Raw genomic sequence first — 17,142 nt, 5'->3', positions numbered from 1 at the left:
CCCACAGTGCCTTGTGCAGCTGAGCTGTGATGACTAGGCAGGATCCCCTGAGCACAGTTTGGGTCCATTGGGTTCTCATTATTTCCCCACCTCCCTGAACACTGGAGAGCCCACAGTAGAAAAAAAATAGCTGTTCAAAATGCATAAGAAAAGATATTTTTATTATGAGAAGGAAAATGTCTCTCAAAGAAATTTTTTAAAAATGTCTTTTTGCCATTGCCAGTGATAAAAGAAATGTTCACATATTGAGATATAGGGAAGTCATTCTGACTTATACATGAGTCAACTTGAATTTTATGCCAACTGAAATACCTGTTTGTGGCCAATCAAACATACATTCTATATCTGCTTTAGTTATTAGAGACAAGAGCACTTTGACCAGAAGGAAAGATAGTCCATGTTAAAAATAAAGATTAAGGGACTTAGTTGGTGGTCCAGTTGTTAGGACTCCATGCTTGCATTGCAGGGGGCACAGGTTTGATCCCTGGTCAGGGAACTAAGATCCTGTATCCTGCAAGCAGAAGTGGGGGGGGTCGGGGGGTGCGGAGTGGGGAGATTAAATGCCTTCCTTCCTGGGACTCCAATGCTGATCCTTCTTCCGTGATAAGAGTCTGTGCCAGATGCCAAGGCCATGCTGACTGTACACGTGCTGATCTGTGTGGTGTTTTTTTTCCCAATCTTGAAAAAATGTATCCCTGACTCATTTAATGGCCTTTGTTCTGACAAAGATATACAAAACTGTGCTGGAAACCATATATGTCCAGGGCAAGCTGCTCAGAGTAATCTGGGAAGGTATCTTTCTGGCTAGTCCTCAGTTTGCTCAAGTAAAACTCTTGCCTGTTCTTATTATTGCTTATTGATTGTTTTCACTGACACCAGAAAAATAGCTGTTTCCTGTGGAAACCGAAGAATGTCAGATTATGAATTTCTACACTTGATTCTTTGATAAGCTATGTGACAGATGTTATATGATAATTCCTACCAAAAAAATCAAGGGGATGACATAATCTATATTTCCCTTTTGTATTTAATTTTTAATTCCAAAAAAAGATGTGCTAGAAAGAGATGGAAAATCTGATTTTATATTCAATTCTAAAGAAAAAGAGTAACTAAATCTGCTCATTGGAGCTTTATTATTTAATGGCCACTAAAACTTTGGAATAGTTTATTAGTCTCACAACACCCAGGGTCTACACTTAGATAAAAACTTCATTGCCAGAAGTTTCATAAGTTTGGTCCTCAATGTTCTGGGTGGCCCTGCTGGCTTTATTAAAACTTGAAAATCTTTCTGGCTTGTTCAAGACTTTTCTCGCCCCCCGGAGGCTTCCTCTGGCTGCCAGGCTGCAGAAACTTCTTCACGGCCGGGAGATTGCTGACTCTGGTTTTCAGGCCCTGCAATGCACAAGAGCACAGCTTAGAGTGCCGCTAAAGACCAGCCCCGTCACTGCCAAAAGTCAGCAGGGACTCTGAGACCCTCCTAGACAAGGGCCAGCTGAGGCCCCTCCATCAGCACCAGGAGGAGGCTGGACATGGACACCCAGTGAGCCAGGAAGATGACAGCCCAGTGGCGTTTTCTCCAGAGATGTCTTAGTATAAGACTCCATTCAGCGTCCCGATCTTCCTACACATCAGTCCTGAAGGTTCACCCTCGAGTGCAGTGTGAGGAAGAGAAAAGTGTCAGATATCAGCACAGATTAAGGCTCCAGATATCAAGACAAGAAAAGCTAGGAGATGGGGCTGGAAGTGAGGGCAGAAAGCATGAAAGGTAATCTGTGAGGTCAGTCAGAGCCAATCTGCCCTCAGAGAGAGACTGGTAGAGAGAAATTAACGTGTGAGAGAAGGAACAGAAACTGAGGGGAAGAAGTGATACGGTGGGGACCCTAGCATTGCAGTCCCAGTGTTCAGAGAACAGATTCTGAGGTGGGAGGTGTGGGCACACCCCCACCCCTACCCCTCCACCCCCACCCCAACCCCCCTCCCTCCCAGTCCAGGGCCGTGGGAGAGCGCACCTTCAGCAGAGGGAAGTTGGCCAAAAGACTGGGGTCTAGCTCTTCCACATAATAGAGCAATTCAACCAGGTGGATGTCAGCCTTGCTCAGCTTGTTGCCCACAAGATAGTCTTGTCTGTGGCTTTTCAGCACCTGGCGAATGGAGGGGTCAGATCAGGAATGCAGGTTCAGACAGCCTGGGCCCTGCTCCTCCCCTGCCCACCACCCAGCCCCACTTCTCCCTCTGCCCCTCACTGGGCGGGTGGGGACCCCAGACCTTCTGCTCCTCCCAGCTCAGTGAGATGGGCCAGTTGAGTCCCTGCTGTTCCCTCCTCATCCCCAGTGGAAGCCAGACTATGATTTCCTTTTCCTCTTCCCTCCTGGCTGTGGCTGCCTTACTTCTTCCACTGGGCCAAGGGCTTAGCACCGTCTGCACAGTGTTGCTGTTGACCCTACATCCTGAAGTGTGCAGCGCTGAACTTCACAACATGACCCTTCATCCATCTCTCTCTCGCCTCTTTCTCCTCTCTTTCTCTCTCTCTGTCCCTCTCATCTTTCTCCCTTGGGCAGTGACTCCAACTTCTTAACAACCTTCTTCAACCCTGAGCAAACTATTTCAGTCTACACTTCTCTTCTTTTCTGAAGCTTCCTGAGTTCCTGGTCTCTCTCTGGGGCCTGAAATAAACCTGGGTCAACTTGAAGTCCCCTCTCCCTTACTCCTAACTTGCACCATGTTACAATTTACATGCTACAACGTCTGGAGGTGAACTTCACTGATGACTTCACTCACTCTGTTATATAGCTAAAATTAGGTGTTTGATTGAGAGAAGAGGAATGTAGAGATAATCACATATGATAATGGAAACAAAAGCTTAATTCTGGCATCCACATGGTAGGTTCATATGAATTCATTTTATACATTTTAAACTTTTCTGCATGTATGAAATGTTTCATAATAATATGTTAGGGAAATATATTTATTAAAATATTCCAGCAATATGAAAATCATAATGTATAAAGAGAAAAATGCATACAGCACCACTAACTAACATAATAACATTTTGGCAAATACACTTTCAGATTATATATACATACCGAAGCATGGAGAGTTTCCCAGGTGGCTCAGTGGTAAAGAATCTGCCTGCAATGAAGGAGACCGGGATTTGACCCCTGGGTTGGGAAGATCCCCTGGAGAAGGAAATAGCAACCCACCCCAGTATTCTTGCCTGGGAAATCCCATGGACAGGGGAGCCTAGTGGTCCACAGTTCATGAGGGCACAAAAAGTTGGATATGATTGAGAAAATTTTGAAAACAAAGCAAAAAATATAAAAGCATGGACAAATGGATAATCATTTGGAAAAGAATATAATATCAAAACACATTTTATAAAATATAATTTTTACTTATGCTATCACGGGCCCTTTGTTTTCAAAGTACCCTCTGTCCATCATTGCTCATGCTCAGTTTTGTCCAACTCTTGGACTCATGGAGCTGTAGCCTGCCAGGCTCCTCTGTATATGGTATTTTCCAGGCAAGAATACTGCAGTGGATTGCCATTTCCTTTTCTAAGAGAATCTTCTCAACCCATAAATCAAAGTACAGATGAACTCAAACTGCAATCATCAAAGAGCTTATGATCTTGTGAATGTTGCATAAACTCTTAGCACCTCGAGGGCTGGGAGCGTGTGCTTTCTGATTACTATTAAATTCTTTGCTCCTTGAATATGGTCAGATAAGCAAGCAATGAATTAACATTTGCTAAATAAATGAAAGAATGCTCCTATGCTCTGTGTTAATCTTTATATATGTATGTAACCCTCCTGAATCTCTTAAAATCATTTTTTTCTAGGTTAATCATTTTTGTTGAGCATGATTTCAGGTAATTTTGATCTTGAAATGCTCTCCTCTTACCATCAAGAAGAAGCATTAACTAAGATATATACTAGGCATAATGACTAAACATTATTTCCTTGGCTTTGTATGACCTTCTTCAAAAGTCTGAGAGCCATGTCCCCAAAATCTGTGATTATTTTCTCCTGAACATCTTTTCCTCTGTCTCTTCCTCCCCAATACTTCCCCCATCTCTGTTGAGAAATATCTCATCCATCCCAGAAACACTTCCACATTCTCCTGACAGGCAGCTGCTCTCACGTCTCCCTACACGTGGTACCAGAATATTTTCTGATGTATGGCTGACATCATGCTCTTCTTGGATCAAAGCCCCTGCACTATGTTCTGCAGGATCCATCTACCCCAGGCTCCTGTGTGGCTTTCAGAACTTCCACAGCCCAAGCTCTAAGTAAAACCATGAAATTCCATTGAACAGAGAATTTCAAATTGGGTCTGAGTCAATAGAAATTATGCTGAAAAATAATAATATGTGTAAAACGGGTGCAATTCTCCCTCAGAGTCAATTTTTAGAAAATGCCCTGAGAGTCAGGATGCTGCATTAGTATTCAGGAAGGGTCACAGAAGTGAAGGTCGATTCCCCAGCAACACCAGGCACTACGTTCCTTTGTCTTCTCGTCTCAGTGTCAAGACCACTCAACAGTCCACTTACTTTTTCAAATGCAGGGAGATAACGGTTTGTTGTCCTCTCTCGGACCAGGGTCAACTTGGTATTTTTTTGATCAGGTGGGCACAGTGGCAAAAGCATGATCATTTCACTCAAGTCTGCCACCTCCTCTGTGTACATATCAATCCTGAAAGACAAAATGACCAAATTGCCAAATGTCTCCTGCCTTAGATTTTCTAGTTTAAGAATAGATAAGAATGGGGCATCAAAAGATGATAAAGTAATTCTCCACTGGGTACATTTTTCTAAGCCAGTCGTGGAGTTACGATTTTTATTAATTTTAACATTTCATTCTAGAGCAAGCCATCAAGGTAGACATAGCGAATATTTTGGTTATACGCATGATCAAATATAGGGACAAAGCACACCAGGGACCCATTCGTAGAGGCATGAGAGAAATGGGTAAATCCCTGCAGGTAGCCTCTGAGACCATACCTGGGTTTGTCATCTCTGCTGTGACGTAGTCTATGCACAGTTAGTGTGATGCATTAGCACCACCTCAGTCACGTCTAGAGAGAGTCCTGGCACAGTGGTCCCAGTCATGTCCCTCTAGCTCTCCCTTTCTCATCCTGTTACACCACTAGGTCCATTTAGATGCCCAGTATCAGTAGTTCCTCCAGTTATTTCTGATAGAAATGATTCCACAACCTCCTCCATATATGATTGCCCGACTCTGGCCTCATTTGCATTTCTCAATACGCCACCCAAAATATCCCCTGAAATAGTACAGTTCTTCGTACAGTTTCAACAATGAAAATTCCAAATTATTTCTTTTTTGTTTTTGTTCCAAAAGAATTTCCTACAAGAGTTGTTTTTTTTTTTTTTTTTGGTAATAAAAGCTTTATTGAAATACATTCACATAGCATTACTTTCATCCTTTAAATGGTACTATTCTGTAGTTTTTAGTACATTCTGAAATCATCACCATGTTCTAATTCCAGAACTTTTTAAATCGTTGTATCCAAAAGGAAATCCAGTACCCTTGACAGTCACTCCCCATTTCCTCAGCTTTATAGCCCCAGGCAACCACTCAACTATTATTTCTGTTTCTATGGATTTGAATGTCAGGACGTTTCATATATTTGGAATCACACAATATGTAGCCTTTTGTGTCTGGTGTCTTTCATCTAGTATTTTTCAAAATTCATCCATGCTGTCACATACATCAGTACTTTACTCCTGCGTACGTGCTAAGTCACTTCAGCCGTCTCCGACTCTTTGCAACCCTATGGACTGGAGCCCACCAGCCTCCTCTGTCCCTGGGATTCTCCAGGCAAGAATACTGGAGTGGGTTACCGTGGCCTACTCCACTTTACTCCTGTTCATGACTAAAAATATTCCATTATAGGGATGTATCATTCTTTGTTCATCCATTCATCAGTTCTTGGATATTTTGTTTGTTTCCACTTTTTGAATATTATGAACGCTGTGCACTTTTGTGTACGAGTTCGAGTGTGGATGTGTTTTGTTTCTCTTTTTTTCACTATGAAGTTTATTGTGGGTAACTTACAAACAGGCAGGAAAGACAGTGCAAACAATGGTCCACAGACAATTACAGCTGCACTTTGTGCTGCCAAAAGGGATCTAGGGGAATTTAAAGGGGTCAAAACTAAAATTAGAATCTGACTACCAAGTGAGAAGCAAGTCTACACGGAAGGAACTGGTGGTTTTTCCTCCCCTGGGGGTCTCATGGCCATTAACCTTTTGTGTCAACAAAATGCATTCTTCCAGTTTTCTCATCAGATGAAGGCAAGGGTAAAAATTGATGGGGAACTTATCCAGCTGGGGCACATTCTTTGTCAGGAGGCTAAAGTGCAGCATGCAGAAAGATGAGGGTGTAGGGTTGGTGACCTGAAGATGGGGGAGAGGGGACAAAACGGAATCAGTACAGTCCAGCCACACATCCTCACAAATAATCCTGTGGAGCTGAAGACTGGGTTTCAGATAAAATAGTAAAGAGCAGGATGTTAATGAAAGTGTCTGAAGTCATGAGCTGTTTAGTGAGGAACCTGCGATGGGAGTGCTGGCCATTCCGCCCCAGAGCCTGTGCTCTTGACCACAGCACATGTTGCTACCCACTGACAGGCATCATGCTGAACTTGAATTGTGAAATGTGAATGTGTCTTTTACTCTCTTGAGTGTATACCCAGAAGTGGAATTGCTGAGTCATATGGTAACTCTTTAACTTTTTGAGTAACTGCCAACAGCTCCTTACATGATTTTAGTATCAGTCAGGTTGTCCCATTGCAACAGAGAGGATTTCCCCCAGTTTTGCTGGTATTGAATAAATCTGGCTGCTTCAGACTTATATTAAAATGTTCCAGATGACTCTGGTGTCTTGAGTTATCTCCTTTGTTATCCACTGTTATCCCCAAAGTTATGTACTTTGTTATCCCCTGTCAAGTGACCGGTCCATAAAGAGGACTGATAAATTAAGCTTCTGGTTATCATTCTAAACTTTCTGGAACTTAAGAATCAATTCCTTTAGATAGTCTTCTTCTCAGACTTTATCCTCTAGACACTCAGACATTTTGTCCCTTGTCTCTAGCTGTTGGTGGGTGTCTAGTCTGAGCTCCTGGAGTCAAGGTTCCACCTTCTTCCCGGCTTTATAGTTTACTCGTGTTTGGAATCTTCAGTCACTGTGCTATACCCACGGACCACAACTTCTTACATAAGCTCTTGATTCCACTCCAAGTTTACCCTTCTCTCATCTTCATAGGTCCCTGCTGTACTAGACTTCAGTTACACCATTATGGTCTATAGCTGGTGTTGGTCATGATCCCCATGAACACATCCTAATCGCTCAGGGAAACACCTAGGATTGTTCCTACTTATCACTCATGAAAGAACGGAAAAAATACCGTACAGGGCTCTCTCCTTCATGTCTTTCCCATAGAGATCATATTTGGTGGCAATGTAGTTGAGAATGGCTCTGTTCTGTACCAGCTTCATCTCATCAATTTCAACCATTGGCACTTGCTGGAACACTAAACTCCCATCTTTTGAAAGGAGAAAAGAAGAGAGAACTATTGGATGAATTACACCCTTTTAGGATGAAAAAAAAAATGTTGACATAACTGAAGATATAAAATGAAATACTAAAATGACCTGGTATAATTAAGCAGCATGGCATTTTGTTTTTGGCTTCCCATAGTCCTTTTCCTTCTCAAACTTTTATTTTTTTAACTCATTATTTCATTTATCTTTTTTGAATTACATGGGGGATTCCTTCTAATTCTCAGTCTATTTGTCTTTAGGGATATTTTAGAAAGAAGTTGGAAGAGGCTGCAATAGGGCCGCCACCCGGTTGCCAATTTGAATGAGAAGTTCTAAATAAGTCTCACATCATATAAGGCAGATTTTGAGAGATTTCTATGTGCAGGTCCCTTTTCCTGCTCACTGAGTCTGCAATATTGCTACACTTGTCAAACTTGCCAGAAAAAAGGGTTCATGGCAATTTCTGGGCCTCGTTTTCCCCTCTTCTCTCTGATGCATGTGTTTTCCTGACCTTGGGTGGGAGGGCTGTGTGGCATCCTGAACTGATATGGTCACTCATGGTGCAGAAAAGCAGAGAGAGAGACCAGCAAGGGCATTCACAGGGCACTGGGGCTGGTTCCTTGAGTAAATACTAGAGTTCCAGCCCTTCCTAGTCCCAAGTGAGCTGCAAGACCTTCTCAAGGAGCCCCATCCTTACCTTTACCCACATTTCTTCCTCTCCTCTGACCCCATCCCTACCTTGCACACACAAGGCCTTGTTGGTATTCAAACCTCAACTTATGGCGGCTACTAGATCCTCTCATTAGAAGAATTCAGTTTCTTACCATATCTTAACTTATCCAAATCTTCTTAACTTTCTATAAGTTTCTCTTCAAACTGGAAAACAGAAACAGTCACTGAGTTTTTATTTCATTCCATAGCATTGCTGAACTTGCATGGCCTCTGTCTGCTGCCCACTATGGAGACTGTAGGGTTTCCAAGTTCGGCAGGGTGCACAGAGGACAGTGATCAAGGCCATTTGGAGATTTAGATTAGAGCCACCAAGATAAAAGCGTGGGTTGCAGCAAGTGACTGCTTATTTTGTAGGTTAATTCACCTCTACCCTGTCCCCACCTCTGTCAGTGATTAGGTAATGATTTGGGGGGAGGGAAATGTCACTGGAGGGAAGGGACTGGGAAATTCTTCTAGTTATGGAGTTTTAAATAGTCTCTGGAAAGGCTTTCTCTCCCTGTGAAATCAGGACAGGATTTTGGGGTGTCCCCCAGCATGGGGTTTCCATGAGGTCACTGACTCCCAAGATGCTGCCACCAGGGACTTCTGCTGTATATTTCCTCCCTCCATTCAATTTTTTATTTTAAAAAAGTGTCTTGATGATGAAAAGTTTGAGAATTGGGAGGTTTCTAACTGGGGCTTCCTTGGCAGCTCAGACAGTAAAGAATTCGCCTGCAATACAGGAGGCCTGGGTTCGATCCTTGCATCAGAAAGACTCCCTGGAGAAGGAAACAGTAACCCACTCCAGTATTCTTGCCTGGAGAATTCCATGGACAGAGGAGCCTGGTGGGCTACAGTCCATGGGGTTGCAAAGAGTCAGACACAACTGAGTGACTAACACTTTCACTTTTACTTTCAACTGACTCAGTGAAACAGTTTATTGTGGATCTACATGATTCCTTAGGGTTAGACCACACAAATAGTGAGGTGTGCGGGCAACAATTCGCAAAGTGCCCAGTTCAAGACAACATGAGGGGTGGTGGGTGGTCACTGTGGGAAGGTGTCAGAGGAAGGATGGGACTTGTTGGTGGGCTGTTGCTTATGAGGCTGAGGGAGATGAATAGGGTTGTGAGGATCAGCCTCTGGGCCCTGAGAACCCAGAAGTCCTGACCAGTGGCCTCTGGTCAGCCTTGCCCCACACCCTCCTCCTTCGGGCTGGGTTGGACAAGAGGAGACCTGGATGCCCTCAGCTCTTCACCCTCCTGTGCTGAACTCATCCTTCCCAGGGACTCTGAACACATCCTTGAGCCCCAAGGCTGGACCGTAGCAAAAACTATTGATTGTTGATTTATAGAAAATAAACAAGCTAGAATGGTTCAGTTTGTTTTTCTGTGTACTTGTTTCTTCACACACTTGAGAATGGACCATGCTAATGTCTGGCAATCAAGAAAGTGTAACCTGAGGCTCGTTTGTAATCTGAGGCCAATACTTGGCCACCTGATGCAAAGAACTGACTCATTGGAAAAGACCCTCATGCTGCGAAAGATTGAAGGCAGGAGGAGAAGGGGCTGACAGAAGATGAGATGGTTGGATGGCATCACCAACTCAATGGACATGAATTTGAGTAAGCTCCGGGAGTTGGTGATGGACAAGGAAGCCTGGCATGCTGCAGTCCATGGGGTCGCAAAGAGTCGGACACTACTGAGCAACTGAACTGAACTGAATCTGAGGCTCAAGTAAATATGTTAGGAGGCTAAGGGAGCACACTAGAGGTTCCTTTGCAGGACCCCACCTCACCTGAGACCCTCCTTTACTGCTAGCTCTCCCCTAAGGGATCAAATCTCCAGAGTTTCTCCATGATTCTGAGGTAGGCGATTGATGGGCCTCTGGGCTGAGCTGCTGGTGTTTGTTAAGTGGAATAAAGCTGATGCCTTGTTTTCACTTAAACACCAAGGACAGAGCCCTTGTCCTTGAAGCTGAGCTCTGCTGGAATAAAGAGATAAAGTGGCCACTCCTGAGGTCAAGGAAGACTTCCCTGTCTGCACATCCACAGGAAGTCTCCTTGGGGTAAAAAATGGAGGGGGTGCCTCCCCATAATGAGTATGGACATGTACCCACAGGCATCTGCAGTGGGATTCATCTTAGCCAAAAGGTGCATGCATCCCGGGGAGGGTCCTAGGACCAGACAGATATGAAAAAAGAAACAAGCTAATTGGCCAAAGGTAAACAAAGATCTGGAAGGACTGTCTTATATAAGTGATTTAATTCACTCCTTTACTACGCTTCTCCTGATTAGAGAGGACCCCTATACATTTTCTTTGTAGGTGTGTTTTTCTGCCTTGCTTCTGTCTCAAATAATCTGCTTCTCCGTGTGCTTTCCCATATGCTGTGCTCCCATAAACTTTGCACCTGTTTTTACGGTTTTCGCCTCCTTGAAACATTCTTGCTTTCAAACGGGGAAAAGAGCCGGGGCTACTTTGCTTTTAGCCTCTAGCCCCTGGAGGTCTAGTGATTAGTATTCCTGGTTCAGTTCCTGGGCAGGGAACAAAGATCTCTCTTCAGAACTGCAGTCTCTCCAAGATCATTTGGTGAGAAACCCGGGAGTTCAAGGTGAATTGCAGATCTCGCTAAAACTATTGGCTGGAGACTCCTGAATTTTACTCTCTCTTCCACGGGGCTGGGATTTTCTTTCCTGCCTTACTTGCACAGCAAGATTTTTTTTTACCTAATTCTTTAAAATCCTCTTGGGGAAAGACTAACTGAAGTCTTGCTGCTGCCAAGCCCATACTTGACGCCTGTGGCACTTTCCACTTTAGCCAACTCCAGTTCCTCCAGGAGTTCCCCTTCACTCCAGGCCTCGGCAGCCCATAGGCTGGGACAGACTACTTATTGAGCAGGCCAGTTCCAATCAGCCTACATCCAGGTCAGTATCTGCCATCTATAAAGCTTAAGGGAAAACCTGTAACCACTATATGCTGGTCCACATGTCCTCTCCAGGTACGAAAGGAGGACATCTTACTCAAGGTACTAAGGACAATTGGAGACTGCTGGTTAAAAATAAGTGGGGGCTAGAGGATGCCCCAAACCCTGTCAAGGAATAAGGTCAAAGTAAATTCAGGGGACGCTCTGAATCCCCTTCAGGTGTCTCCTAAATGTATAGAGGATGGTGCATTACATAGCTAGAAGCGGTCTCTGTTCTGGGTTGCAAGTTATTCAATATAGGAGGAGCCCTTTCTAAGCCAGAACACCTCTGAAGTACATCCTTAAGAACTAGCAAGCTTTTACTGAAACAGTGCCTGGCCTTTATGCAAACTGGGGGATGAGGAAAATGGCCTGAAAATGAATCTCTTACAATTCGATTTTTATTGCCACAGGATGAGATAACGGACTGTTTCCTTATGTTCAAGTTTTAAAGGCCTTTTATCGTAATTCTGCTCTATGTGGCTACTATAAAGAGAAAAAACTTTCTAACATTCTAAACGATCTCCTTCTAACTTCTCCCAACTCTCAGGGGGGAACCAACCTTCTCCCACTTCTACACGTTCCCTTACTTCTCCAGGTCTTTCTGATCAAACTAAGACGCCTACATCCTCAGAAGAATAAACCTTTCTGGAACAACATCTTTCAGCCAGTCTACCCCTATTATTAAGACCAATTTGACACTATTTGGTCTATATTTTAGCTATGAAACTATGAGTACAAAAAAAAAAAAAAAGGAAAGATGATTTTTCTCGATAATATGACCACAAAATTAATTAAAACAAGAGTTTTTTTTTTTTTAATTGCAAAACTAGCTCTTTTAGCATGTGCAATTAGAAAAAGCTAACTTGCTGAAGTACTTTTTTTTTTTTTAATTCTGACCCTGAGAGAATAAAAATATGCCTAGGAAAAAGCTATATCAACTCTTACCATGTCCTTGAGATACAAACACAGCCCACTTTGCCTGAAACTTTGGCCTTGGGTTAAGTAGAACTTCAAGCCAAGGGGAAAAAACAAAACAAAACAAAAAACGGAGGCAAAGAGACATTTTAAATCTCAAGCAGAAAACTATGGGATCTCTGTCTGTCTGGATTTATGTATGTCAGGTAAATGAAAAAAAGACTGTCTCCTGATATATACGGGAATCTCAAACTATTTTGAAAACCTCTAGAAGAGAGAAATCCAGCTGGGCAACTCTGATAGCAGGCCTTTGGCATGGCTTTCTTGGCCTTGAGAGCCTTTTGGGAATTTAGTCTGAGACTCTTTCTGAGGAGTTACACCCAGAGTCAGCATTAAATAACTTACATAGTCAAGGGACCAAACATTTTATTTTAAAAAATCTATTATTATTATTTTCCATGGTGATCTTTAATTTTTAAATTTATTTATTTAACTTTTGGTTGTGCTGGATCTTCATTGTGGCACATGGGCTTTCTTTAATTGCAGCAAGTAGGGGCTACTTTTTGTGGGGTTATGCAGGCTTTTCATTGCAGGGTCTTCTCATGTTGTGGAGCACAGGCTCTAGGGTTCACGGGCTTCAGTAGTTGAGGCACAGAGGCTCAGTAGTTGTGGGGCACAGGCTTAGTTGCTCCGTGGCATATGAGATCTTCCTGGACCAGGGATCGAACCCGTGTCCTCTGCATTAGCAGGCAGATTCTTATTCCACCAGGGAAGCCCTGGCTATCTTTATTTTTAATATTTATTTTTGTTCATTTGTTTGGCTGTGCCAGGTTTTATTTGCAGCATGTGGGATCTTTAGTTGCAGTACTGGACCACCAGGGAAGTCACCAAATTTATTTTAAAAACAAATTTGTCTTGGCTGTATTTGGTAAAAATGAGGGTAATTTTAGAAGAAAAATCGTTTCACTAAATATGAAATCCTTATGTCTGACTCTGTGACACTGTGGACTGTAGCATCAGGGTCTTTTCCAATGAATACCAGGTGGCGCTAGTGGTAAAGAACCGCCTGTCAATGCAAGAGACAGAAGAGATGCTGGTTCGATCCCTGGGTCAGGAAGATCCCCTAGAGGAGGGCCTGGCAACCCATTCCAGTATTCTTGCCTGGAGAATCCCTTGGACAGAGGAGCCTGGTGGGCATAGTCCATAGGGTTTCAAAGAGTCGTACATGGCTGAAACGACTTAACATCCATTCATGGCCTCTAGAGTTATCCCTGAGAAAAACACTTGTTCAACTCTTTGAGACCCCATAGGCTGTAGCACACCAGGCTTCTCTGACCTTCACTGTATCCCGGAGTTTGCTCAAACTCATGTCCGTTGAGTTGACGATGCCATCCAACCATCTCATCATCTGTGGCCCACTTTTCCCCCTGCCTTGGCAGGCGGTTTGTTTACCACTAGCACCATTAACAGAGTCCTACATTTGCTCCTGGGAATGAGGTGTTTTAACACTATAAAATGCCTGGGGGTGCTCGTGGATGCTCCCAATCCTCTGTTAATCACCTGCTTACTTGTTTGCATCCTCACTAGAGTGCAAGCTGCCTGAGGGCAAGGACTGTGTCTGTCTCATTCATTTCTGTATCCCCAGAACTTTGTACAGAGCCTGGCACAAAAGTGAAAGTGCAAGTGGCTCAGTCATGCCTGACTCTTTGTGACCCCATGGACTATGCATTAGTCCACGGAATTCTCCAGGCCAGAATACTAGAGTGGGTAGCTGTTCCCTTCTCCAGGGGATCCTCCCAACCCAGGGATCGAACCCAGGTCTCCCACACTGCAGACAGATTCTTTACCAGCTGAGCCACCAGGGAAGCCCAAGAATACTGGAGTGGGTAGCCTATCCCTTCTCCAGCAGATCTTCCCAAACCAGGAATCAACCTGGGGTTTCCTGCATTGCAGGCAGATTCTTTACCAGCTGAGCTACCAGGGAAGCCTTAAAGTGCTCCCACCCAAAATTATTGCTGAGTGAATATATTAAATCTTATCAATTGGTTTGTTACAGTTGGCTCATCTTAACCTTAATTTCATTTATTTTTCTAATATTACATACAGTTTTTCTTTTATTGTGGGAATTTCTAGCATGTATAAAAATTAAAAAAATGTACAGTGTTTCTCATACCCTTCAACAGCATCAATAATTATCAACTCAAGCCAATCCTGTGTCATCTATATGCCCATCCACATTCCCCTTTATGTAAAAATGGAGCAGATTCTAGGTATCATATCATGTCACCTTGTATACTTCATGCATATTTCTAAACCAAAAGAACTATTTTGAACATAAACATAATAATAAACCTAAAAATTACACCTAAAATATTAACAACAATTCTTTAATAACATATTCAATCAGCAATCAAGTTTCTACTTGAATGTGTCATAAATAATATTTACAGTTTGTTAAAATGAAATCCAAGTAAGTTTCACACAATTGGACTAGTTGATGAGTCTTTTGTTTTCTTTCAAATAAAAAAAAAATGTTTCTATGCTCTTCTGCAGGCAGGATTATTTACATTTCATTTGGTCAGATCAGTCCATTTCTTTCTTAATGTGCAGCTGTTTTTATGCAATGCAAAATCATACTCAGCTCCTTTAATGAGGAGGTCTGGCTCATGTGAGAAAGTGTTCTGATAGTCAACAGCGATCCAAGTTAAGAAGACCTACCTCCACTCCAGCTGCAGCCAGGAGCCACCGGATGGCCTCCATCTTGCCTCGGGCATCGAAATAGTGAAGCTTGGGCTTTCCTGCCATGATAGCAGTTCCTCACTTCCCGTGAACCTGGATGAATCAGACCACAGAGGCAAACTGCGCTTTACAACGTCCAGTCCATTTGAACAGAAGGGGTAGCGTCTGCCTTTTTCATGGCGGCATTGGAACAGTCCTGTGTGGTTCTTCCTTGGTCTAAATTCCCACCTATCAACGGGTGTCATTGTGAAACTGCACCAAACCAAGTCTCAGATTGCATCTGTCCTCTCTCAGAGGACTTAAAGAGAGCGGGGGCTTAATCTTGCTCAGCTGTCACCTGGGGCTGGTGAGGAGACTTGAAACCAGGAAACTTCACTGACAGACAGGAGCAGGGAGCCAAGTCGGTCCTTGACTGGCCGGTGGTCTTGTTCAAAAGCATTAACCGTGTCTGAATCCTGCCCTGACTGTCTCTAAACCTTCTAAATTCTCTCCACAGAAGACAAAACTCATTCCTTTTTTTCTTATTGGAATTCTATATATTTTTCACCACTGGATGAATTTTATTTTACGATCTAGAGAAAGAGATGCTAGCGCCCTACCTTTATAGCACACGGAAAGGAACTAACATAGGTTTAGTGTCTACCACATTGTGGCCATTTTCTCACTTTGATCCTCATTTCTTCTTCACAAAAATTACTTGAGGTAAATTCTGACTCGTCTAAAGTAAGTGGTGAGCCCATTCGATTGTACCTTGCTTTTTAAACTGTTTTTAAAAGTTGGGACATATTTACTTTACAATGTTGTGTTAATTTCTGCTGTACAACATCTTTTGTCAGCTATACACATACACGTCTATCCTCTCTCTCTTGAGCTTCCCTCCCACCCCACCCCCATCCCACCCCTCTAGGTCGTCACAGACACCAGGCGGACTTCCCTGTGCTACGACAGCATCCCCCTAGCTGCCTGTTTTACACATGGTAGTGTACGTGTGCCAGTATTTCTCGCTAAACTTGGCCCACCATCCCCTTCCCCTCCTGTGTCCACAAGTCTGTCTTACATCTGTGTCTCTATTCCTGCCCTGCAAATAGGTTCATTGGTACCATTTTTCTAGAGTCCATATATATTCATGAACATATATTTGTTTTTCTCCTTCTAACTTACTTCACTCTGTATGAAAGAATACAAATGACCCAATTCCATTCCTTTTTTGGCTGAGTAATTTCCCATTGTATATATATGTACCACATCTTCTTTATCCATTCATCCATCAATGAATGTTTCAGTTCAGTTCAGTTCAGTAGCTCAGTCGTGTCCGACTTTTTGCGACCCCGTAAACTGCAGCACACCAGGCTTCCCTGTCCATCACCAACTCCTGGAGTCCACCCAAACCCGTGTTCATAGAGTTGGTGATGCCATCCAACCATCTCATCCTCTGTCGTCCCCTTCTCCTCCTGCCCTCAATCTTTCCCAGCATCAGGATCTTTTCAAGAGAGTCAGCTCTTCCCATCAGGTGGCCAAAGTATTGGAATTTCAGCTTCAACATCAGGCCTTCCAATGAACACCCAGAACTGATCTCCTTTAGGATGGACTGGTTGGATCTCCTTGCAGTCCAAGGGACTCTCCAGAGTCTTCTCCAACACCACAGTTCAAAAGCATCAATTCTTCGGCACTCAGCTTTCTTTATAGTCCAACTCTCACATCCATACATGACCACTGGAAAAACCATAACCTTGACTAGACGGACCTTTGTTGGCAAAGTAATGTCTCTGCTTTTTCATATGCTGTCTAGGTTGGTCATAACTTTCCTTCCAAGGAGTGAGCATCTTTTAATTTCATGGCTGCAATCACCATCTACAGTGATTTTGGAGCCCAGAAAAATACCACTACTGCCAAGTTGCTTTAGTCGTGTCCAAATCTGTGCGACCCCAGAGACGGCAGCCCACCAGGCTCCCACGTCCCTGGGACTCTCCAGGCAAGAACACTGGAGTGGGTTGCCATTTCCTTCTCCAATGCATGAAAGTGAAAAGTCAAAGTGAAGTCGCTCAGTCGCTCACAGTCAGCCACTATTTCCACTGTTTCCCCATCTATTTGCCATGAAGTGATGGGACCATGATCTTAGTTTTCTGAATGTTGAGCTTTAAGCCAACTTTTTCACTCTTCTCTTTCACTTTCATCAAGAGTTTAGGTTGCTTCCAAGTCCTGTCTATTGTAAATAGTGCCGCAATGAACATGGGGATGCATGAGCCTTTTGA

At 43.3% G+C, this 17,142-nt stretch overlaps 1 protein-coding gene across 1 annotated transcript; it reads right to left on the bottom strand.

Annotated features, from left to right (window-relative positions):
- Positions 1–1,269: 1,269 nt before the first annotated feature.
- LOC129647565 (glutathione S-transferase A1-like) lies at positions 1,270–14,956 on the bottom strand. Its single transcript, XM_055574645.1, is given in 6 exon segments — positions 1,270–1,392; positions 2,010–2,141; positions 4,550–4,691; positions 7,431–7,563; positions 8,386–8,437; positions 14,870–14,956. Coding segments are annotated over 6 exon segments (669 nt in total).
- Between the last annotated feature and the right edge of the window lie 2,186 nt (positions 14,957–17,142).

The sequence above is a fragment of the Bubalus kerabau genome, chromosome 3, assembly GCF_029407905.1.
Source record: "Bubalus kerabau isolate K-KA32 ecotype Philippines breed swamp buffalo chromosome 3, PCC_UOA_SB_1v2, whole genome shotgun sequence".
In the NCBI taxonomy this organism is placed as follows: Eukaryota; Metazoa; Chordata; class Mammalia; order Artiodactyla; family Bovidae; genus Bubalus; species Bubalus kerabau.
Note: the sequence above shows the minus strand (reverse complement) of the source record. Positions and strands in the feature narration are given on the sequence as shown.